Source organism: Rhopilema esculentum, chromosome 6 (genome assembly GCF_057945365.1).
Source record: "Rhopilema esculentum isolate cy_ngs chromosome 6, ASM5794536v1, whole genome shotgun sequence".
Classification (NCBI taxonomy): domain Eukaryota; kingdom Metazoa; phylum Cnidaria; class Scyphozoa; order Rhizostomeae; family Rhizostomatidae; genus Rhopilema; species Rhopilema esculentum.
In genome coordinates, this window is record NC_142820.1 from 6,500,471 (window position 1) to 6,526,224 (window position 25,754).

Sequence of the window (25,754 nt, forward strand, 5' to 3'; positions counted from 1 at the left end):
CCATATGGTAATACAAACATTTCTGAAAATATTCATTTTCATAAGAAACATTTTTAAAAAACACATAACTGAGGCCGGTGAGCAGTTAAAAACTTTCAGTAATAAGGCAGCAACGACAAAAAAGCAAATATATTTTTGTCGAAGGTTTTATATCAATCATGCACACAATACTAATACAGTAAACCAGAATATCTTTATGTAAGCGTTTCATAATCAATAAAAAGCATAGGTTTATGTTATTTATAACTACCAATACCTGTTAAATATATGGATGGGTGATAAATTTGTGTAAATTCTTCTAACTCGGTTTTGTTAAAAGAGCGAAAGATATCAGTCAAAATATTTAAAATGGCATTGATGGGTTCGAGGAGCTCCCTGAGCAAACAAATAACTGTGAAAAATTCGCATGTTTCGCACACAAATTCAATTTCTCTCTTAAAATATAAAGGATCCCCAAATTTGCTTTAGTCATTTCCCCATAGAAGTAATTAAAAATCCCTTTTCTTGGAAGGGTTGAATATTGCAGCTAGATACTTAGATTTTCGTCCAGATCCACAACGAAAGTTCTTAAGCAAAAATAAAAAGCCAGCACGTGCAAACTAAACATTTCCTTGTCCTAGTGTTTCCAGTCTCCTCTAAAAGCAACAAAATAGTACTAACAATTGTCAATGATCGCTAGAATTATTCTGAACACAGAGCAATTGGGAAAACCCAGAAATGTCGATAAATGAAACAAATAGGTAATTGACGGTTTCTTTCAAAACTCCGCAGACGAATAAGTACCTAAGAAGTTATCTAAACTAATTTTGAAGTAAATGAGCGATTGTGGCTAAAAATGAATACATTTTCACGAACCAATCATTAAATTGACAAAAGCTTGCCAGTTTTACATCACACGGTCCAACAATCCATTCTTCTTTGGCTCTAGTAGCTCATCTATTATACATTTTACCAAATCTTCCAAAGACTTCTTCACCGCATCTTCTTCCGGTCTGAAAGTAATAAAAATCCAAACTTACTTCCTCCTTTTCTCTGCTGATTTAAAGGCTGTGTTAGTATTACTTCTAAACAGCAAAAAATTATAGTAAATAATCTGCCAATATATGACAAGAATAAGAAAATCTATCAAGCCGTGTAGTCCATTGAAAAATTATCTTCAGCCAAAATGGTACTGATACAGTTAAATGTTTGTTCACACGAAAAGGAATTTATTTTTCGGACAAATGTTAGCGACAATCATTATTGCATATCAAGAATATGATGTTAGAAGCTATGTCCTGAATTCGCTCTTCACAAATTCAACTTGGTCACTGCAACATATTCACGGTAAATGGTGCCACAGAAACACTAAATCCCAAATGCAAAGCTAAAAATTCAAATAAACCACTGCACAAATTGCAATAATTTTTTCTCTCTATTTTATCCCTTTTTTAAATTTTTCAGCTGCAATCAAAATATTAGAACATACTTTTCGTCTGGTTTTGAACATATTTCCGTGTAGTATTTGATTTTTGGTTCTGTTCCACTTGTTCGAATTGTTGCTGTAACGCCATTCTCAAACACAAAAGTTATCATCTCGCTCGATCTACTTGTAGGCAAAACCTGTAAATCAAAACGGATATTCAAACAAGAAAAAACAGCTATAAGATTACAGTTTCGAATCAATTATAGAATTGTGGTACAGATTATACTCGGGTATGAAGAATATCTTACTTAAAGGCAGTTAAAGCCGCAGCGCCAGATAACAAGCTACGATTCATACGAGAAAAAGCAAATTGAGATAAGTCAATACGAGCCATAAGGTCGTTTTATAGAGTATCTTGCCTATCCCTGATTATATCAGAAGATCAGGAACACATTGGTACTACGGCTTGGTTTGCGAATAATTCTAAGTATGTAACAAGTTATTCATGCAAATAATCTACGGCATTATGAGGACTGCAAGACAACGCGCAGTCCATAAAAAGTGACAGTCGCTTGACTGATGACCAAGATGAAAGTTATTGAAAACAAAGAAATTTAGCTGCCACAACCAAAAAACCTTTTTCATTATTTTTGAAAAGAGGTTTCAAAATCTTTGCATTTATACCAGAAGAGAGATGGATATTTCTATGGACTCTGACAATATAATGGCTTTCAACAGAATCCGAGAAAGACATGGGTTCCGAGTGAATATCGAAAAATGCGAAAAAATGCGAAAATCAAAATAATGATTGATGAAATAATAATGATAATAATGATAATAAAAATAATGAAGTATTCCAATGACTTGTCTATCAAACAGGTCGATTTCCTAGCTCAAAGTCAAATCAAGCATTGAAAAATTATTTATTGCCCGTTTGGAAAATATTGTAGACAGAAAGAAACGCCGAATTCAAATTATGTGGACTAGTTTAAAGAAACAGTGTTTGAAACAGCAAATGCAAAGAACGTAGAGACCTTCATGAAGTGATAGAAGAATAAAATAACTGAGATATCATGGGAACATATTTTGCGCGCGTTGGGGAAAACAAGATGAAAGAAATAATATGACAGCTGAAGGAATTACTCGTACCGGTTTTTTGTCCGGTTTTGTGGAGTCGTACCCATCACCAGAGAGATCCCTGATGCTTGAAATCTTAACACCACCGATTTGGCTAGGATACTGGAAAACAAACAAAACGGGTTTACAGAAGCTGCAAAAATAGATATGAGATTGAATACAGTATAAATATATATCCAGTGTATCATTAGGGTTTTCTACACCAGGGAGTAGAATTAGGATTCGCCTTATTTGGTTTTCGAAGTTTTTCACCCTGCTTGCTTTTGCTTTTGGACTTCAGCCAGGCCTAATACTCAAAACAAAGCATGCTTTCTTTTTTTGTGTTTTGAGTAGTAGCAAGGATAGCTCAGCCGTAACGGTCGCGAACTACAGATGAAAGGGCCTGGGGTTCTAGTCCTTGACATGACAAAACTTTCAGGGGAGTCGCCAGCTCTCTGCAATTCCTGGCGTCGGAATCACGAAGTGTGGACACAAGGAGAGGGAGGACCAGGACACTGTTCGATAAGCATCGCTTCTCAGTCTCCTAAAAATTACTTTTGGATGCTAGGTAGAAACAAACAAATACAAATACATTACTTCTAAATGGGTTGTAAATCACAAAAAGATTTATAACTTGAGCAGAAAAATAAGATGGCTTGTGGTAGCCTTGAAATGATAGCACAAAATCGATGAAGTTATGTTATTTAGAAAGAGCGACATTTGCCAGTAGTTGGCAAGAGAAAGCAAATGACAGAAGAAGGTTACATAGCTAGAATTCTACACACAGTTCTGTGAGCACGGCACTGAGCATTTTTCAACAGGCCGGTCAATATTAATCTTCATTATCTCAGAAACTAGGTCATTTCTGCGAAGAAGTTGCAAATAGACACAAAAATTCCCCTTCTCTTAAACGCAAAAGCTGTTTGATTGTTCCTTATTGTTCACTGTCGAGCTCCTGGTTCATGAATTTTTCATGCCTTTAATCTCCTCAAAACCACTAGAAAGTGGTTTATGATGTCACGCCCAGTTGAAATGCTAACTTGATACACGAACGTTGCGTAGAGTGCTTTTCAGCTGTTTCTCGCCCTCCAGGTTTCATTGAATTCATTGTAATTTTTCTGCATCGTTTATCAATGATACCCAATCAGTAATGAGACCTGAATGAATGTTTGAAATTACTTTTGATTCCTGGGGATGGGGGGGGGGATGGGGGGGAGATATAAGACGTCTCAAATCTAAATTTTTCGCAAAAATGCCACATGGTTACGCGAATGGCTTCGTTTTTGACGGAAATGCTAAGTCTCTGAATACCAACATTTTTACTTCATGTAGCATAATAGCTTTTTGATTACAAAAAAACTAATCAATGGATAAAAAGGATACTCACAGAGCCATTTTCCATTGTTTTGATTCTTTTGAAAATACTATCGATTGTTGGCTTTGAGTGACATATGAAGTATGAGTTGTTGCTAATGTGTATGCCATATCTGAAAAATGAGTCAACATAATAATTTATTATACCTGAATGATGCGATAAATGGAATAGAAAATCACCGTACTTTTTCTCTAGGAACGAGTTACAATCAGTGGAAACAAGCTGATATATTTCCTACCATTTTCTGGTGAGGCTGAGAAATTTTAAGGAATTGTTATATGGGATCTTAAAAACGTGAGATAAACCTTTGTCACTCGGCTTATTGCAATAACAACATCAAAATCATATAGAAAGGAAAGAAGTTGGAGGATCAAGAAAAGCACAAATCTTACTTTTGAAACAAAGTTCTTAAATGTGAAGTTACTGTTGATTTTTCATTATAAATATAGGAAGCCATCTCAGCCATGACTGCTGCAGCACATACACCATCTTTATCTAGAACTTGAGTGCCATACATAAAACCTGAAATAAAATACAAAAATTTGTAATTTGGCAGTTGCTGAAAATGGACCTGAATACAGTATAGATATGACAGTCCCAAATTTGGGATGGCCGGATAGGATAAATATTTTCGTGTAGCAAGTTAGAACCGTCCCATTTAAACACCAAAGGGTATATTATATGGTTAGTATCTTAACTGTGATTGAAATCCAATGTTACGTTATGAAATAATTTATCAAAAAAGTCTTCATCGCTCTGATGTGCAACGACGGATGAGACACTTGTTTGAAAAGCTTCAACGCTGAAACATACTAGAGAAAGACACCCAATTTAAAGATCTATGCATAATGCTTGAGGTTAACCCAAGGAGAAGATCTCAGATGCAGAGGAAAACTCGACAAAATTGTTGAAACTACTAAAATTTCAGAGAACTACAGACTATAGATTATTGAAAGAAAAGAAAAATATTGATATATGAATATTTGAATGTACCTATAGCCTCTTCAAAGGCAAATAAGACGCGCTTCCCTTGGCTCATCAAGTCAATTGCTTTGTTTGCCATCCATTTAAAACCAGTTAGGGTTTCCTGCATACATAAAATTTACTTTTAAATCTGCCTACGGTCTTTCGAAAAATATCATTAAATACCAATGGCAGGAGAAACACACGAAAAGAGCTGAATCGAACCCTTAATTGAGTAGAACCCTGCCCGAAGTTCTGAAACCATGTATGAAACTTTCCAGACAGAAGCACCCCATCCAATAACCCTCCCCTCATTCAATTAGCCACCCATCCAATTAGCCCCCCATTCAATAAGCCCCAAAATAGCCAACAGCTTTAACTAGGAACTCAAAAAAATATACCTCCACTTTAAAACCTTCGACAGCACCTATGGCCTGTAATATCTTTGACGAAACGGTACTGTGAACCATGTAGACAGAATCACCTTCGTAAGCAAGATTTTGAAAAATCATAGCATGATACTAAGATTGGATAGTTTGAACAAATTCACATTTTTATGCAATATAACTAGGTACAGCATTGCTAAGGATCAGTTACTGTCAATAGATATCTATGTATTGTAACCATAAGTAATTGCTATTAGTGCCTTATTTGCCTTCCCAAAAAACGCAACATTGATGCAGGCTGTTCAATGATAATATTGATAGCAACTGTTTTTAAGCTTTTTACCTGGGTAGGCATCGGGCATAAGTCTCTTGTGGTTGAAAACTGCCCACCAGCCCAATAGACATCCTATTTCATTTCCAGTAAAAATCTTCCAAGCTCCTCTACATGAAGAAAACCATGAGAAATTGTATTAAAGCTTTTAAGTTGAAATATGAAGACAAAACATCTGTATCTCTAGGATTACTTCTGGCATCTGAATCTGACGGATCAATTTTTCACCAAATTTTGTCGACACGCAAGATAAATAGAATAGAAAAAATAGAAATAGATAAATAGAAAGCAACTAACGAAGAGAATAGAATAGATAAATATAAAGCAACTTACGAAGGCAACTTCTCAGCTATAGCGAGTCGGTCTGCATCCGGATCATTTGCAATTATCAAAGGACTATTGCACTCCTCAGCTCTTTTGATGGCCAAGTCCTAGTGAAACAAATAGGTTGGAAAGAAAGACATTGCCCAATAGCAACCACATTGGCTTGTAACGTGAAGGTTTAGCCGAGACTGAATGCTTTGAGAAAACAGACAAGGTTCTTCAAAAAATATCGCAAACGTCAACAGCAAGAGCCGAAATTGATCACATTTTAATATCGACAAGGGGCCCACCCCCGAACCACCCTTGACTTTAGCTAATTATTATCGGTAATACCTAACACTGAAGTAAACTGCATTATCTCTACATAATATTTAATTCTGATTTTAAAAAAAGTCAATGACACCTTATTCGCGAAAATATTGCCAGAAAAAACAAGCAAACTATTTGAAATATCCTACTAGTGCACTTTTGCCTTCCTCTGGGTTTGGAAATTTGACTGTCGGAAAATCAGGATCTGGATCTGCCTGGAAAAACAAGAAAATACGGGCTATGAAAAATTTTATATTTGTTTATTTCCTTTTCCAGAACCAGAGCCAGAACAACAATTAAAAAACAAATTTTTGAGCGTCTTTATTTACAAAAAATCCAACCAATTAAGAAGTGCGAGTGTACTGCACGTCGTTTGAGTTTCCATGAAGCTCACCTATTTGTGATGAATAACAAAATTTGAATAAGAATTGAAACAAGAGAGGTTGTAAGGCGAAACCTGTTCTCCAACAGTCACGAACGGCTTCAAAGAGAATGCTCTGAAGGCATTTTCAGCAAAACGTTGTCCCACTCCATGCATAGCAGTGTACGTGATTCTCAATGGAGTTTTCGAGTTCATTTCCCTAAAACGCAAAATGATTGCTAGCTAGAGGTAAACTATTCAAGTAAGCAGGAGAAATATGGATTGACAATAGCATAGCTACAAACATGATAGGATATAGAAAAATGTTCACTCTTTCCCGAACAATAACAGGTTATTTTGAAAGTCTTTCAAAACGGACAAGGAAGTGGCAATGCGATTACCTGCATGCCCACTTAAGACATAACAAAATGCACTTGAGAAAACATCAGAAAACATTAACTGAAAGCTACCAAGAACAGATATTCTCAAACAAAAATAAACTGTTCTTCCTTTTCGAAGAAACATTTCAAGAAGATTTTTACACCAACTGTCGCCCAAAACCAACAAAACAGGCGAGATTCTGAAGGTAAACAGAGACGAAATAGAATAGTATGGAAAACAAAACAACAACAGCAAGCCTGTCGGCTATCTACCTGAAATGGCAATGTTCTTGGATCTCCTTCATGTAAGATTCTAGAACTTGATATAGTGGATCAATACACAGAGGACTTGTCTGATGGAGACCCTCATCCCATGATTCTTCCCAGGGCTCGAGATTCTCCATTATACAATTCGATATTCCTTTATCGTGAGGAGATATTATCTAGAAGAAGAAAAATAAAGAAAATATATTGGATGTACTTAGTGGCTACTCTGAGTTAATGCGATCATCAGGTAACTTTAAAGCTCTTCCTATGCGACATTTTATCAAAGACTGGTAAACAGAAATTTCAATATTAAGAAAATTATGTTTGGATAAATCTTTGATACACTGTAGTAATAACCCAGCAAATGGAAAGTCAACAGTAAGTTTGGGCATGCAGCTTAGCCACCAAATAGGATCTTAAACACCATAGCAGCACTGATTGACACCATAAGCTTCAAACATTCTACAAGGTACCAAGGATGATGTAATATTCAAAAATTGACCTGAAATGCGTATGAAAGCGTGGCTTAAAAAAGTATGACAAAGCCAAAGATCAGATGCTGTAGGTCAATTATACTATACTCTGGCACTCAAAATTTTTCTGGTTATGATGGCTAGTAGATATTATTTTATCTACTAACAAAAGTCTTACTTTAAAGCAAATAAGAAGTTCAACAGATTAATAAGGCAACAAATAAGATGATCGCTTCTTTACCTGGGCACCATTTGAATAATAAACCTGCAAAAACAAAGATTGACTCATTGGACATGAGCAATTCCCATTTGATTGTATCATTAAATGCCATGTTCTCGATAATCTAAATAATTAGAATTGCTGAAATTTGGTAGTTTAAATTCTTCGAGTAAGCAAATTAAAACAGATATGTTGAAATATAAGAATATAGAACTATTTATATATTTATACGATAACCAATTTCAGATTTATATATATGAATATCTATCTTTAATACACTAGCTGTTTACTTCCTGATCTTATGCCGTTCGAACATCATTTGGAAATGAATTATACATAAATATCATTCCAACTAAAACTTTACATTTTCACAGTATTCAAGATAAAAAACCTTTAAATATCTAACAAATCAGCAACAATACAGGAAAAAGGTCTGTTAAATCGCATTTTTGGTGATATCTCCAAAAAGCGACGCACAGAAGTTTCGGAAGATTCTTAAAGAAAGTCATTAGTATAATTGGCCTCTTCTAAAAACAGAATCTTCCCTAATTGCGAGGAGTCTTTCCAACCACTAATTCTTCAGAGCATCTGTTCTAAGGGAAACTTGAATAGAACCTACAGGTCAGCACCGCATTTTCAGCTATTTCAAAACCGAGGTTCACCTCAAGACATTACAAAATCCTAACCTTATAGCCGTTGTCTTCTTTGGGATTATGGGATGCAGTAACCATGACACCAGCGACGCAGGAGTACTTTGTTACTGCATATGGCTAAAAGGTAATAGAATTCATGTTCACTTGTGTAACCCTACAAAAGCTTGCAATCAGCTTGTAAAAATGGAGGGAACATATCATTCTTTGATAGCTATACTTGCTCTTCAAATTGACAATAGGAACTTGCAAGAGAGAAAGTTTTGCAGAATTATTGTAACAGGGACTTGTAAAAAAAGATTGAGCTAACAAACGATTATAAAGCCTTGAAAAAGTGCATAAATTGTTTAAGCTTATCGAGGTTCAACCTGCAAAAGACGAGCTTCCATAAAAAACACCAAGATATAAGTAAAAACGTAATAGGCTAGATTATACGAAGATCAATTGTATGCACTGAACAAATGATCAAAATAGCATGAGCAAATACAGACTTACCACAAATGGAGTAGGAACGATATCAGAAAAGAGATAAACTTTGATATCTTGACTCAGGAAAACTGCAGAGCACAAGCGAGCAAACCTACAAATTCAAAATATTTAAACTCAAAGTAAAAATTCATAGTTACATAGATAACTCAAGGGTTGTCTTTTTTTCTAGACAGATCTGGGAGGCACAGAAAAAATCAGAACATTTGATTTTTAAATTTCTAGCGCTACAGAAAATGAACAACTGTGATCTAGGGGCACTCTTGTTGCAAACAATTTACTTGCTGATTTTGCTTACGAAATTGGAAATAATGACCAGAGCCGTCGCTACGGCGAGTTGTGGAGGAGGGAGGGGGCTGAAATCACCTTTGGAAAAATATTATGTTGCAAAAACGAGGAGTTTTTCGCCACGTGAGGGTTTCTTCGTCTGCAAAAAAAGGATGGCTCACCCACTTTGCCAGAAAATAGGATCTGAGCACCCCTTGATATCAATAGCTGGCGACAGCCCTGGTTATGATGTCACAGGAATGAAACATTGAAGAGACACATTACTAGCTAAACAATTTAATTTACCTAGCCAAACTTTGCAGAGAATCCCAGTTCAGAATAGTGTTTGAAAAGCAGATCAAACATTTCATTATCTACAGCTCTTTTATTTTTAATATATTCTTTTCACAAGATGAATCTATGAGTGGGGACTAAAACTTGACCTCTCTTTTGCATTTAGACATACAAACTTCTCGAAAAATCTAACCACTTGAGCATGACTAATCCTTTACTGGGTCATGTTTGACGGTAAGTGACATTATTCATTAGAACTTTGGGGAATCCATGTGAATGATAAGATAAATGAGGTCATAAAACAAAAGATCTTAAATACCTGTGGCTACCGTGCCTTGCATCATGTCCAATGACTATTCCTCTAGAGCTGATATCATCAAATTCCTTCAACAAGTATTTACAAAGACCCTGAAAAAGACATTTAAAACCATCTAACTAAAAAGGCAACATTTTCCTATAAAAATCGTCGGAATTGTTAACTATTTCTTAAGAACTATCAAAAATTGCCACAACTATTAAGAATTTGGGTACAATGAATCTATCTTTAAGAGATAATACATTAAGGATAAAAAGTAAGTGGCATTAACATAAATAATTATCACAATGGCCAGAGAAATACTACATGCAAAAGGAACAAGCAGATTTATGTACTAAGAGTTTCATCATGGGAAATTAAACATGTACATTGTATACTGTATTACCACTTTCATTCGGAATATGCTGGACAAAATGTTGACAAGATAAAATTTAATTCTCACTGCATTAATATGTGCATAGAAATGTGAATACTAATTAATGCTTGTAAAGAAACAGAGGATCTAGCACTGTTTCACATTATAAATTATGTATACCAGATAAATAGAGATCTAAATCAAGACCTACAGAAGATCTTAATTTAAAGATGAATCCTAGGCTGTCTTAAAGTTAAGACTTAACAGATTAGCTTCCAAACTTGGCAAATACTTTGAAAAAAATTGGCACAGACATATTCAACTAAGGCAAAAGCCATACACAGATGACTGAACATTATTCATTCAAATTTCATGATATTTCGACATGTATTCTTTATGTGCTAGATCTTATCATTCTTTTAAAGCCATTTTCAAATTTTGTACCACCAAAAAATGTTCTAGCTCTATGATGGATGTACCCCAATGAACATTTTCAGATGTTGCAATTATATTTTTTCCGTTCTAATGTTTTATAATACCTTCAAATTCATTTTATTTCTGAACTTTCACTTGTTAGATTTTTCAAAACCAACATCCTATGAAGGAGGTTAACTAAATACCTTTGGCTAATGTCTGAATTTTGGGCAGCTTGAGTGACTAACTACCCATCTCTTCGCAAATAATGCTGTTCTGTTATAATTTGGAAAGTTGACAAAAAATAGCTTGACCAGCCAAAACCTCAGTTTAAGTAGTACTATTGTTACCTCAAACCTATCACCTTGCCTCCAAAAGGGGTACTTAATTGGAGGTGAGCTCTTGCACACTCATGTATAGATGCTACTGGGTTGATGACATTAACATGTTATTTGTCTACCTGTTTACTGATGATGGTTTAAAGCGATTTAATTCAGGATGTCAAAAAATATGAATAAATAGCAAAAATGACTGTTTCATTTATAGGACTGGTTTGGTATGAATTTAGTTGTCATTAGCAAATGAAGAATGCATTGCACAAAAATATTGACTTTCTACTTTCTACTTGATTTCCATAGGACTTTGAGCTCCATTTCTATCTTACAGATGTTGGCTTTATATTGAAATCTAAAGCAATAATCAACTAAATCATTGATAACAAAACTGGTTGCCCGAATATCATTTCCAGGTTTGAAGCTTATTCAGTCAACTAATGTATCTGTTGATGATAAGAATTGACAAGCAACATATCAAGAAAGAGCATTTGCTGTTGATATCAAGCCATTTGGTAGAGCATTTGATTCAAAACCTAGAGATACAGAATTTATGCAATTTTTTGGTCTGAGCCATCAGCAAGTACCTGTTTCAACTGCACCACTAAAAGATCTCGAAACTGACAAAAAAATTGAAGAAATAAGCATAAAAGAGGATTACTAAGGAGACAAGCATACAAATGATCATTGCAAGATATGTGATCTATTTTAGTAGATAACAAACTTAACCCAAACCAGGAATTGACAAAATATATTTTACTTGGGATGTCTGAATGATGGTGAGGTCATTCATGCATGCAAATCCTGCTCCAAGAGTTGAACGCAGTCCTAAAGAAAATATCAAAAATAATGCATGATTCAATATAAATTGATAATATTGACTCTGTTGGATACAGCACAAAAAATAAGGACTGTTTCTGACAAAGTCTAAATTTTGATTCTCATTTATCACAATCTATTTATATGCATTAAATGTCAACATTTTATATGGCTCGCTAAAAATAAATCATTTGATGAAAAAAAATAATATAATGCAAACAAATTAAAAAGCTAAAGCTAAAAGATAAATAAAAATAATTTCACAAAATAATTCCACATTTTCACATAAGGAATTAGCAAAGTTCACACATCACTAATTAAAATGTATGAAAGATTTGCCCACAACAGATATATTCTTGTTGAGGGATGGATAAAAAAGGATCCATTTAAGGCAGAGATTTGGTTGGTCCTAAAAACATGTCATTTGGCACAAACCACTAATATGATAAGTATATTTTTACCAGCTGTTCCAAACTCCATTCTTTTCTCAAATATCTTTGCAAGCTTTGCATGGTTCTCCTCCCTCATTAGAGATTTTACTTCTTCCAAGGTTTTTGGGTTCTAAAGAAAATTACAAGACTCAATATATATGAATATAAAATCAAATTTAAAAAAACACTGCACTTCTTCTACAGTTTAGGTAAGACTATAATAAATGATTCATTTTATCTATTCAAAAGCACTTAAAATGTTATAGTACAAAAACTTAAACAGGACTAAATCCTATTTTGATTGTTTTAGACACTTTCCCCAGCCCAGCCATGCCTATCTTGAAATCAAAGTTGTAATTGAACCTTTCTGTTAAAAAAAATATGTGCACGCCTTTTGATCAAGCAAAATTGAGCTGTAGAAATGTTAGAGTGCCATGTTCACCGAATGTTGATTTGTTCAAGTATGATTTGTTAATCATTTTGTTTGAATCGCTACTTGTGTAGACAGACATATTTCATTGTCAGCAACTTTACTTTCTAAGCCATTTATGATTCCTGACCTCATGTAATCGTTTTTCTATGCCAATGCTAAAAAATCTTAAATGACAAAAAATTTCATCAAGACAAGTAAATAAAACCAGGGAATGCAAACTACAGTTGCAATATCCAGCTGATTTCTTGAAGGTTATCAGTAAAGTAGATCTTAAAATTATGAAAAAATTATGAATTTTTGTTGTGTCGTTGTTTTGTCATTTCTGAATATGTTCACCTAATGGATCAGGGATTATAAATTATCAACCACCTAACTTGCACACTGTTCTCTCAAAAATAATAAGAAACTCTCCACACTTAAACCTAAATTTTCTAGAAATCTCTCCCATTTGCAGTTTTCCAATGTATCATACAACTTTAATATGAACAGGGAATCGTTGTTATTAAAGAAAAGTGCAGTATTTTGTGTGAGAAGAAGTGCAGAAGCTTTTGTTGGACTTAGAGTGCTTATGTTGGGGTTATTCTATCAAACCAACTAAGCAGCTAATAAATCCGTATGAAACTTTCGTTACCAACAGCGATTTTAGAAAAACGTAAACTGGCCAGTTGTCGAGTTCGTAGATTAAATGGCGTTATGGAAATAGAAAACTTTGTGACAAAGAAGGCATGAACCATACTGGCATTATATTATCATTGATAAAGGAAGTAGGTGGAATATAGCTGACGACCAAATCGAATTTTTCGGCGATGTCTGTATTTCTGACCGCATTGATGACAAGATCATCATCGACAAAACAAAGAAAGAAAATAGCGACCCGATCTATAATATGAACTACCCAGACAGTAAATTATATCTCTGTGCCTCATACACTGCCGTAGTGTTTATCTTCCGGGCTGTTTTAAACACGGACACGAGCCCTAGAACATTTTGAAATCTTATTTGCTTTTACAGATGTATGCAGCAAAATAGAAAATACGCATAGACATAAACTCATATACAAAATAAATCAACGTCAAAGGATGATATAATCACAAGTTTCAACCCAGTTTTTCTAATAATTTCGTAAAAAGCAAAATAATTATTACACTGAGTGCAAATCAAGCAGATAAATCCTTCTTGTTACCTTGTCCCAATTAAGCCATTCTTTGATTCTAACGTCTATTTCGCTGTTCCCTGTGCAAAATTTAGAAATCAGATCCTCTTCCATGCTTTTATACCCCTCGTCGTTCACTCCTATTCCAACACACACCTCCCCAAAGAAACAACCAAAACTTATTGACACATAGCAGAATTAACGCACACGAGGTAGGAGCACAGAATTTCGCACTCAAAACGAGACTGAATTCAGGCCAGGTGGAGAGAATCAGTCAAGACGATTTATTGCTTTTTGTTCTAAAGAGATGGAAAGTTGATTTTCTTGTCTTTGCTATGTTGTTGATTTGTTATTTGCCTTTTACTTTCCGTTGCCATCGAAAGTTGACTTCTTTTGCCCGGCAAAAGTCCTTCATGTGCCGACGGACAAAGTTTTGCGGGGTACAGCGCCCCCTTTGGTGACACCTCTGCTTGATATGAATTCTTTATAAGTCATTTCTTATTGTTGAATTAAGATCCAGATCTAAGTAACATACCAAATCTAGCTCGTTTTGAGCTTTTTCGTATATCTGTTTAAAACCTACAAGTTAGTCTGATAACCAGCCCATTATTCTAAGGATAATATAACCAGAAAACTTATTCCTTTAGGATCATGCTACTCGCAAGTTTTATTCATGCTAAATCATTATTGATTTTTTTTTATTATTTTCAAATAAAATATTTTATTGGCATATTTCAGTACATTTTATTGAACTTGCTAAAAAACCCTGAATCAATTTCTGTGCAATTGCGTAACAACCTGCTAAAAATTTAATATAACAGCTTCTCGTAGAAAGCTAATGGCCTGTAACACCAGCACAAGTTCTCAGTCAAACAATTTTTCCCAATTATAAGTTCCAATATACTAAGTTGCATTTATGGTAGATTGATTGACCCGTGCTATTTCTTGAGATGGAAAAATGTAACATGCATAAATAATTGAAAACTTTTTCACATGCGAAAAAGGATTGAAAACAGGCCTTTATTGATCAAGCAATCATCAGTTTGAGAAGAATTTTGACAAAAAAATGAAAAAAATCTGTTAACGAACTGTTACAATCAGAATAAGGGCAGTTTGAATTCTGACTTTGAATCTGTCAAACTTGTTTAGAGAATTTATTCCTCGAAATGGAATTCATCAATAAAATCATAAGCATGGCTACTCGATTTAAAAATTTTGCTGCAGTCTTATTGGGAAACCGAGTATGGCCCGACTGCAAAGGCATTATTTCTCTGCCCATTTTTTAAAATAAGCTCCACTTTTTAATAACCATTTTCTCGTTGAAATTCCCCTAGAACCCCCATAATTAAAGGAAGAAAGCTACAACTTGAACCCAAAACATAAAAGCTCGATTCTGTAAGTATTTACTTTATAAGTATCAAGGAGAGCTTGCAAGGGGAGCTTTCAAAGTTATTTCGAGTACTCGGTCGGGAAATAATCCTTATAACTGAAAAGGCTCATCGGAAGTGTCATGTACCCCAATCAGCTTAGGTACACATTCTTTTGTAATTCTCTATTCCATTAATTCGAATTTCTTCACTTTGGTGGTTAACGGTTAATTTTATGGGAGTGTTAGTCGATAAATTTTTGGAAAAAATGCAAAATGGATGACTTTTTAGAAAAAACTGTAGAAACTGAACAACATTCGCTGAAGAACAGTCAGCCTTCCAAATTGTATACAGTTTTTACCCTAACGAAGTCCTGGGGGTATAAAATGACCGTTGGCCTTCAAGTCTTTTGTCGGTATAACGATTTTGGATAGGATTTGGATAGAATTGGCTAAATTAAACAAAGTCAAGACTACCAACCACTCCTCAACTGCTTCAAAGGTGTTTGGCAATGACACAGTTATAGAATTGGTTTATAGAAGATCAACAAAAGTTCGAAAATTTAATCATGGTGCAAAATAGAATATAATCACAAGTATATCTAAATAGCCATTAAAGCATAATATAAACATCATTTCAATACGTGTGCTATTTTCAAATTAACTTGGTAGGGGCTTCAATTGTGCATAACTAAAACTTCCAAAAATCAAAGTGAGTATTATATTATCTACTGCAAAATATGGATCTTAAAAGGATAAGGGTACTAACGAGGCTTTATCGAAAGATTTGTCAAAACTTTACATTTTTTTTCCAGAAGTTCGAATTTGTTACTGGACTTGAAGGAGTTGCAAAAGGAGTTATATTCGAGGGGTAAAGGGGGAAGGAGAGGCTAAAGATTAAATATTTTCTAAAATGTTGAAACTGAGGAGCAAAATTTTTTCGAGCCATTTGACCGCTTCAGTCTAACTAAATATTTATCTATGCTGCTAGAAGGTGGCACCCCAAAAGCAATAGTGTAGCTTCTAAGGACTTCTAAGGACGTAGAAGATAACTCTGAAAAAACAACGTAAAAGTGGAGGGGTTAACTAGTAATTGTCGCAGATTGGAGGAGGTCCTACCCAAATACGACGCTCAAAATTATGGCCACAAAAACTTTTACAATTTTCTGAAGGAAAATGATTGTGTTGACGTTATAAAATAGGATTGTTGGCTTTGGCTTCTACACGGAAAACAGTTAGCTTCAGCATTGCAATGTTAACAGGAAACAAGCTGCCAGATGATATCCCCTGCCCTTCTTCGTAAAAGGAGGAACTCTATGCTAGCCTAGTGGCTGCTTTGTCACCATATAAAATGTGCAAACAAAATAACATGTAACGTCAAATTTGAATAATGCAAAAGAAAGCAAAAACAGAAGACTTCCAAAACGTACTGAAGAAAAGAACTAAAAACAACTTATTTTCACTTGGCACTTGAAATGCAAAAGTTACCAAAGTAAATATACAAAATCTTTGATAACAAACCACCAAATACAACTTAATCAATAAGCAGAAACCAGAGGGTGGCTTAAACACAAAGACATAAAGAAAAGAAAGTCATGGAGGTTTGGAGTCTTCAAGAACTCTGACTCTGGATTTGTGGCGCATTTAATCTTTTTTTAACCTTTTTTATAAAAAATTATCGAGAAATGTGCGCAATAGAGATACACTGGTGCTATGGGTGATGATACAAGTGAGGAAAATGAAAATTTTGTCAAAACTAAAATCATTGACAGAATATAAAAGGAGAATATATATATAGGGAATATACATAGCAACTTTGGGATAGCTTTAACTTGGCATTTTTCATCAATGCAGTTCTCTTAAATCATCAATGCGGGAATAAAACATATCGATTTAGTGCACAAAGGACAAAATAACAGTGATGAGAAATACAAAGCTAAAATCGATTAAAAACACAATTACATATAATCAAGAGATGATATAGACGATTACAGATCTTTTCACGGTACTGTGACAGTCCCCGGGGCTGGTGGTATAAGTATTTAGAAGTTTTAGAATTTCATTCACTTGCCATTTCAATCCCCTTGGAAATTGTAACGTACAGTTCTTTATTGTCTACTACATAAGACCATTAAAAATATCATGTTTGTTATCCTTCTCCATGAAGACATTAAGTCATGGCAACCGTCTCATTGCCGTTCTTCTGGGTCTTACGATATGATTTAACGTAAGCGAAGTTTGATGACAAACACATGAGGACATGAACCTTAAAGGAAATTAATATGATTAGTTGTCATTAAAATGTCATTAAAAAAATTTCGCATGTTAACCTATGGGGGAAGCGGGTACTAAACGATTAATGGGGCTTAGCATGAACCTTGCAATAAAATTATTGCTTCATGGACATAGCACTGCCCAAATGGAGCCTGAAATGCGTTAAATTCTGCCTCTTTACCTCCCTGCCTGGGAGCGCCAGCCTTTCCTGCTTCTAGATCCCTTACGCATATAAATCTACCTGGATCAAAGGATAGATATTTATGAAAAATAGTGATTGGGGGTGCTAATAGAATAAATTTTGGGTAAAGGGTCTAATAAATACTTTTCCATCCGATCCAGGGTTATCCCATCACAAATCCAGATACCCAGACGACCTGAGCAAAAGAAAAACATTAAACCTCTCAATGCCAGTAGTTGTCCTTATGATGAAAGCATAATATCATGATATTACAGAAAAGAGTTATAACTCACCGTTCCTAGAGCAGCCACCAAAGTGCCAACTAGCGAGATAATCAAAGGAGTCCCTGCCTCCTTTACCTGCATGTATAGGAAAAATATTCCATGAGCTTTAAAAGCAGATGCCCCAGGAGCATTAAAAGAGTAAACAATCAATGTTGGAAAACCAAAACCTTTCTTCAAGGGCAATCAAAATTTGTTCAAATTGTAAAAAGTTGGCAAACAGGAACAAATTTGAGACACTGATTTTGATTGGTAAGTAACTGAAACAGATTGCTGAAAAAAGGGCAAAAGTATATTGAGCTATTAAACATTTTGATGAACAACTTGCTTTCTTCTTTTGAGATGAGTACAATGCCAATGGTTAGGGCTGTCAAGGGTCCCATCCTATTCAAAGAAATTAGCCTGAAATTTGCTTAATATGGATTTGAATGCGTAAGATCTTTTTTTATTTACTTTCTATGTTTGTCAAACTATCCAAATACAGATATTATTTGAAATTACAAATACCTTTATAATAGAAACAGTTTAAGGGGCTCCTCTTTCCTGGTAGGTTCATGGGCAGTTGCCCCTTCTTGTTCCCCCCTCTTGGTGGGCCTGCCACTAGCAACCTTTGCGTAGCTTATCTAGAAACCCATCAATTTTTGGCAAGAAAGCAAACACTATTTACTCACATTACTGCAAAAGACCTTCAACTCATCTGCACAAATTTCTGTGTTAATAGTACTGTTCTTTGCATACTTCAGAAAAGGTTCCAGGCCTGAAAAAATGAACCAGTTGAAAAACCAGAGGCATAAACAGGCCTTCCTGGCAAAATTTGGTTGATGATTTTTTATGTGCTTTAAAAATTTTATTTGCTCTGCAGAATAATGGGTATATTTTTCATCATGTTTGCGGAATTATGAATAATTATGCAGAATAGTCACATTTATTCAGACATTTGCGGAATTATGAGTCCAAAATTTTGGCCAAAATGGCACGTCCCGTCCAAAATTAGGCATAGTTTACCCCCGGAGGTCACAACCTGTCGTTTTCCAAATTTGTCTGTTTTCATATGAAAACGATCTACAATGAATGATTTGTGGAAGAACGGGACATCCTCGTCGGATAAATCTGCCCTATTGCGTAAGCCCTTTTGGGGAGGGTTGTTTAGCGTTGCGTTGCGCTCCGGTTATTTTTAACCCAGCTGGCGGTAGGAACTGGATACTGAAATCACTGCCACAAAACCAATAGTGTACGGAAAGCGAGGTTTGCAGCGTGGGCCTTCGGCAAAGGCTTTCAAATATAAACTGCAGCTCCTTAGAATGATGGGTGCCTGATAATCTGATATTTCACACACAACTTGCACAAAATTTTTGTTACATATTGCTTATTGTCGTGGGATTGATTAGTATAGACTAAAATGTCATCGCTGCCCCATTTCAGGAATATGGGGAGCTCTTTGTGACCACTTTACTTTTCTTGCTGAAAACGCCAAATTTACGAGTGTAGATTAGAAGAAATGCGGCACAAATCTTGTCTAGACTAGAAGCTTTTTGTTTAAAAATTCAACTTAATTTACCATTCGAAAATAGTATTGTGGAAACATGTGTATGCTAACACAGGTCTATGATAAAAAATGCGACCTAGTTTTTACGAGCACTGGGCTAGAAGATGATTGCAAATTGTCGTATAATGATGGTTTCTGCAGCCATAGAGGTAAGAATTAGGTTTACCGGACTACTACAGACTACTACTAGCTCCGATGCTATGTCATTTGGTCCGTGTTCGATTGCATTAAAGTGTTGTCACAACAGCTCTTCAAAATGATTACGGTGACCCAGTACGGTGGTCGGTGGACAAGACCGGTAAAACACACCAAAATAAAATAAATAAAATAATTTCTTGTTTTGTTGTTGTCACTTTATTAGTTTCCAGCGCTCTGGTTAAAAAACAAACGAATTATTACAAAAATAGGCGTGCCATTAAACACACTCCTCGGTGTGGGGAGGCGTGTACCAGCATGTGCGAGTGCGATCGCACGCCTCTACCGGCAAGGCCTGCATAAATACTAAATGAATGCATTTTCAGGTAAAGAAAATATTATCTTATAATATTACTTTATAGTATTATGTTTGCTAGGTAATGTGACACCTCATATTACAAATCTGAATGCTTATTTATGAATTTTTATTGAATAATAACAAAACTGGGCTTTTAAAAATGAGAGAAAAAACACTAAGTAATATGGCTGGAAATTTGTCTTAGCAGACAAAGATAACGAAGCAGTGAAGAACAAAATTATATGTGAAAATGTCATCAAACATGTTTTTTAGTTTCCATAATTGGCAACAGTTATCATGTTAATTCTTGTGTTCTTGGCAATAGTAGCACTCAGTCCAAGAGTGATACTCATTCAAGAACAATGCTCTCTCCAGACCATGCTCTCTATCCAGAACATGAGAATTTACAATAATCCTTAACAATAATTGCATTGTCTGTCACATTATCATACAATGCATGAGATATAATGCATGAATTAAGTCGCAAAATTTTATTGCAAAAAGAGGCAGTGATCTCAGCTCATTAAAATCAAGAAATTGTTATGTAAGTAGCTGTTGTGATTGTCCATACATTCAAATAAGATGTTCTAAAATCCACTTACCAAGACTATGAAGATTGATGCATTTAGGAGTGATTCCACAAAGAGCATTGAGCATTATTTGCAACAGGACAGGCAAAACCATGAATACAGACAAGAGTGCCCATGCCAAGTACAAAAGGTACTCTATTATAATCAGCTATAAAGAACAATAAAAATTGCATTGACATTGCAACCACAAATTTGGCTTGAGCCTCGCACATTCCAGGAGCAAAAACCAACAGGAAGTCTAATACATAAATTATAAGGTGGAAAAAATATCATATATTCTTAAAAATAAACTTGATAGCCGTGAGATAAAGTTTTTGAGTGAATTTTTGTTGCTGTTGTTGTTGTCATTTCATACAAAACAGGAAGCAGTTAGATGGCTCCTGTTTCCGTTTTCCACTGATACTAAATAGAAACAGAAATCATACTTGGATGTAAATAATGAAACACACTTGCATAAATGAACAAGAATATATTCCATACATACCAAAGAGCTGAAGCACTTTCCAAATAGTTTTGATTTCCAGCCGCTGTAAACATTATCTCTGGTATCACCACTTGTACAGCAGGCAAAGACAAGAATTAGGAGACCAAGGAGGGCTGATGCACCAATAATAACACCAGTAACAGTGTAGCCAAAATCTAAACTACAAGAATAAAATACAATTCCTCTAAAATTAATTGTTTAACATCGAAATCATCAACATTGAAATTGAAGAGCTTTTGAGTTTTGCAAAAATCTATTGTCAGATCAACATCTGCCTTCATAAGGGGATCAATGTTGATTCTATATCAGAGGCAGACTCTTAATTCTGGTAACTTTTTGCAAATCTCCCAACTAATTGCAACACTTTGATAAAACCATAATATTAAAAAACATAATCATCAAGATGAATTTGCAGTTGGAAAGAAAAAAATTGTCCCACAATGATCTCAAAACCTTTTTAAGGTGATGCCTGCTTATACCTAGCTTAGAAGCTATTCCATAGTATAGCTTTACTCCTCTGTAGGATAAATATTTTCATCCACTTGCTGAGTTTTTCCTTGGCAGCCACAGGTCTGTCATTTTATCACTGAGACTGTGGGCAGAGGACTGTGAATTATGGCTGGAAAGGTTACAAAAGAATTCTTAAGCAACCTCATGCAAAGATTTGAAAACCATTGTTTTATTTTCACACACTATTGGTTCATCTATGGTTTTCCATCCAAGCTCTTGGATTTAAGTTATCTGCCTTGGGCATCAAAACAGCTGCTTGTTATAAACATAGCAGCTCCATTTTGGAGTTTTTGCAAGTGATTAAAATTAAGATATATTTTCTTTTCATATGATTATAAATCAAGGTATTTTAATTTTTCAGCAATTATACCCTACAAAGCAAGAAAAAAAGCCTTCAATTTCAGAACAAAGGCGTTTTCAGGATTGAAAACAGGGCATGGCTCATAAATTTGGAGCCGTCCTGCCTAGCAGCGGAGCTGTTGGCAGGTCTGGTTTCAGGTGTTGAATAATGTGTAAGCTTTGGCAGAGAATTTCATGGTCTACTGTGCCAAAGGCTTTTCCTGGTCAATGAATAGTCCCACAAACAATGAATGTCTCATAGCATGATGTTAATACAAGAGAGGGGTTTTTTTACTTCATATAGTCGCTATGCCCTTTGAAAAGAGGAAAATTAGATTAGAAAATAGTCCCCTAGTTCAGGGATGCCTGCAAAAGATGAAGGCAGGAGGGGCAGTGTTAGTGCTGAGGGCAAATCGTAGGATTTTCTACTAACACAATCAAATATTCTTTATGGGGGGGGGGGGACATAATAAAATATACTAAACATGGAAATGTGCCACCCATACAGTTGAGTTTTTATACGATCAAAGATTCTAAACAAAGAGAAAATGTTGACGAAATTATCCATACATACAAATGGGTATTAAATGGCAGCTGCCCCTCCAGCCCCCCCCCCCCCCAAGCCAGTGTAGGCGCCCCTGTTCTAGTTGCCTTGCTTGTTCACAAGAAACCTCTGTGCACTAGAGCTACATTTTAGTGTTTATATACTTACGCTCCTTTGATGTTAGCAAGTTTATCAATGGACTTGAGTGATGTAACAAAGCCTCCAACAAAAACTAGCATGCCAGTGATGGATAAAACAAGCCCAAAAGTTGTTCCATAAGGAATTCGTGAAAAACAGGAACAGCAGCACCGGCAAAACCTTCCACAACATTCACCACAGCCTTGAAAGGATTGAACATAAAGAAATTATTTCTTTTAGTGAATAAATAGAGGTTGCAAAAATAAATAATTAGAAAGATAGACTCCAAGTTCAAAATTTCAATGTTTTGACTTGCAAATTCAAAGGTTTAGAAAACGAAAGTTAAACGCTGGAATGAACATCATTTCTTCTTCAGTCTAATGAATATTTGGTCTGATGAGCTGCCGTCCAATTCCGCACAATATGTTTATTGGAATGTAATAAAAATGAATTAGAGAAACACAAATTAAATCTCGATAATATCAATCAGTTATCTTATCATGTACCCACCCATTTTCTGTTAGTAGATAAAACAACAGTTTCCACGCAAATCTGTCTTCGAATTCCAAGCGCCTTCACTGAGACGATAACAATCTTCGCAGAGTCTTCGATTTTTCTAACCAGATTCAGAATCTTAATTTCGATGCAAAGTGATTTAACCTAGGACAAATAGTTGAGCATGATGAATGGGATGATGTTTGATATAAAGCATAAATATTTAATAGATTCTCGCTCCCAGCAAACTAGCGTTTTTAATAATGGTTGCCACTAACAACAACTGACAGGTGACTTCTATCTATCAAGCCCTCTAGTTCTTAACCACTCAATTATTGAAGACAATTATTTTGCCTATTCCCTAACAATACGCTTCCATGGTTCCGTCCATTGATGCTTCTTAGGGTTAGCTCCCCAACTGTTTCAGGGGGCATGCCCCTAACCATACCCTTAGTCCCTACAAACATTTCCTTTTAAAAGAACTCGTTTCAAGAGTTTCAAGAATCTTCAAGCCCCTCGGGTGGGGGGGGGGGGTTACTCCCATTATGGCATAACAGGGGGTCCAATCAGGGTCAAAAAGGGCCAACGCTAAAATTTAAAAAAATTACCTTCAAATATAGTATTTTTTGACAATAACCTTCAAATGGTAGCATAATAAACGGATATTGTGTCCTTGGTAGCATTTATTTTCTTGGGCACCCCTGGTCCTTTTTTGACACTCACTGACTGTTGTTGTTTCCGGAAAAATAAAATCTTGCTCATTATCTATAATAAGTCGCAAGCTAAACTGAGCAGTTGGGTTATTATCATAATGGGCCAAATGGTAGCCATTTGGTAAGGCCCTCAAATCGACTGGACCCCCCTGTCAGGCCTCAATGGGAGTACCCCCTGGCTTCGAGCGAACCTTGATCTTGCTGAGGTCCCTAATTACCTTGTTGCTATTGTTTCATTTATTGAACACCTAAATTGACTATGAAAGAAAGCTAAAATTGTCTTTGAAAAGCATAGCACTCTCTAATCTTCAGACAAGAGTGCTGTATATTTCACAAGTTTATTTAGGTGTTTATAACACGATTATGTTTATAACATGACTGGCTAATGCATCTTGTAAATGTCCCACTACATGGGGAAGGTGCTCCAAAAATAGAAAACCCTACACTCTCTCTATTTTCCATCTGACATTTTATAAAAAAGGCTAAGAATGATTGAACCTCATTGGCTGGGCCGTTATTTTCCAATGTCCCGATGGTGCTAATTAGCCTCCAGCTAACATGGGCTGACAGGTAATGCCTATACACTTTCTTTTTCATAAAAACCAGTAAATTTAAGTTCAGATTTACTGTTCTTAATTTTTTCGAAAGTCGAAGGCTGGATAGTTCTTAAATTGTTCTTAAATTAATAAAGATAGACACAAAATACAAACACGCCAAGCAACTTCTGGCAAATTTTCTTTCACAAAGACTTTCACAAATTTTCTTTTCAGCATTTATTTTCCATTCCCCCTCCCTCTCCACCATCTTATTACCATTTATTATGAATAATATCATGTATATTCAAACAATATCTTACTGTTGTAAACGAGGGCACATGGCTCGAAAGCTCTTCCAGAGTTCTTTTCATGTGTTCTCTTCAACTTATATATTTGACTTACCCTATATTTGGGTGCGAGCAGTGCGATTGCTAGCTTTTATCGCTCTACGGAAGTGTGCAGGCCTTATTTGCCAACAAAGTGAGTGAGACCTTCATTTGCCGCCAAGTTTTAATATTCATCAAAAAAGAACCCAAACATTGCTAAAAATCCTCGTTTATGAGATAGACATTGTTCAAAATTGCATTTTATAGTAGCTCAGCCTCAGCTTGTTCTTTATTTATTCTTAACTTCTGACCGATTTTGAGGCTCTTGTTCTTATAAAAAAGTGTAAAGGTACTTGCTTTTTTCGGTGCTTGTGACGTAAATACTTCAGAAAAAATGTTGCTGCGGTGATACATCATCCCTTTCTCTGACGAAGTTTGTTAATTGTGAATATTGCAATGATGCATATTGCCTATACGAACATATTGCCTATAGGGAAGTTCATTAGTTGGGTCGAAATTGCTTTCGGTAATTTTTTTTAAGTGCGCTCTACAGAATGAGCTACTGATTCTGAGTCACTGTCTGAAAGCACCTCAGACTATGATTCGGATTCATATCACGTCATATGAAATTGGTTGCAATGTTGACAGAACTTTTTCTAGCAGCCCTGCTGAACTGAACTTCCATCCACGCGATAAAGGAGATAGGGGAGGCCTGCTTTGTGAAATGTCTCTAAATGTAACATTGGTTATTTGCTCTTCGACATAGTTGTGCCAGTAAACCCTTATCAGGAGGAAGCCCCTGTATACTCTTTCTCTTCATTGAAAGCCATTTTGATGATTTTACTGCTCCAAGGGATTGGCTTGATACATTGCAAAAGGTGCATTTGATTGGTGAATTTTTAGTTAAGGGATTCCACTGTAATTATTTCTAATTTTAGCATCTTTGGGTCAGAAAATGGAAAACCTAAACATTTTTGCATTCTACAAAATTCAAACAACATTAAAAATATATAATTCAATAGTCTTGAATTTTTGCCGCATAATTTTGGATATGAGAGTTACACCAAGGTAAATACTA

At 35.4% G+C, this 25,754-nt stretch overlaps 2 protein-coding genes across 2 annotated transcripts; both read right to left on the minus strand.

Annotated features, from left to right (window-relative positions):
• Positions 1-132: 132 nt before the first annotated feature.
• LOC135686486 (phosphopentomutase) lies at positions 133-14,051 on the minus strand. The gene is made up of 19 exons (XM_089109022.1): positions 13,891-14,051; positions 12,305-12,404; positions 11,785-11,852; positions 9,927-10,015; positions 9,056-9,140; positions 8,597-8,680; positions 7,932-7,955; positions 7,224-7,393; positions 6,667-6,790; positions 6,359-6,424; positions 5,910-6,007; positions 5,589-5,686; positions 5,261-5,343; positions 4,890-4,983; positions 4,289-4,418; positions 3,909-4,008; positions 2,555-2,644; positions 1,469-1,602; positions 133-992 (listed from the first exon to the last, which is right to left on the minus strand). The coding sequence occupies exons 1-19, from the start codon at positions 13,972-13,974 to the stop codon at positions 887-889; spliced, it is 1,827 nt and encodes a 608-aa protein (XP_088965148.1). The 5' UTR covers positions 13,975-14,051; the 3' UTR covers positions 133-886.
• A 1,745-nt stretch (positions 14,052-15,796) lies between these two features.
• LOC135686499 (proteolipid protein DM beta) lies at positions 15,797-23,377 on the minus strand. The gene is made up of 7 exons (XM_065202745.2): positions 23,117-23,377; positions 22,637-22,808; positions 21,076-21,235; positions 20,604-20,739; positions 18,634-18,719; positions 17,975-18,040; positions 15,797-17,492 (listed from the first exon to the last, which is right to left on the minus strand). The coding sequence occupies exons 1-7, from the start codon at positions 23,118-23,120 to the stop codon at positions 17,397-17,399; spliced, it is 720 nt and encodes a 239-aa protein (XP_065058817.2). The 5' UTR covers positions 23,121-23,377; the 3' UTR covers positions 15,797-17,396.
• Positions 23,378-25,754: the final 2,377 nt, after the last annotated feature.

Bases quoted from the DNA above. Each gene is read 5' to 3' on its own strand.
- LOC135686486 (XM_089109022.1), bottom strand. From the start codon at position 13,974: ATGGAAGAGGATCTGATTTCTAAATTTTGCACAGGGAACAGCGAAATA. The intron at 12,405-13,890 runs GTAACAAGAAGG...AATTTTCTTTAG, and splicing joins AATGGCTTAATTGGGACAAG to AACCCAAAAACCTTGGAAGA. The intron at 5,344-5,588 runs GTAAAAAGCTTA...TTGCTTACGAAG, and splicing joins TATGCCCGATGCCTACCCAG to GTGATTCTGTCTACATGGTT.
- LOC135686499 (XM_065202745.2), bottom strand. The intron at 18,041-18,633 runs GTGAGTAAATAG...CTATACATGCAG, and splicing joins TGAAGGTCTTTTGCAGTAAT to GTAAAGGAGGCAGGGACTCC. The intron at 17,493-17,974 runs GTGAGTTATAAC...ATTTCCTTTAAG, and splicing joins TGGTGGCTGCTCTAGGAACG to GTTCATGTCCTCATGTGTTT.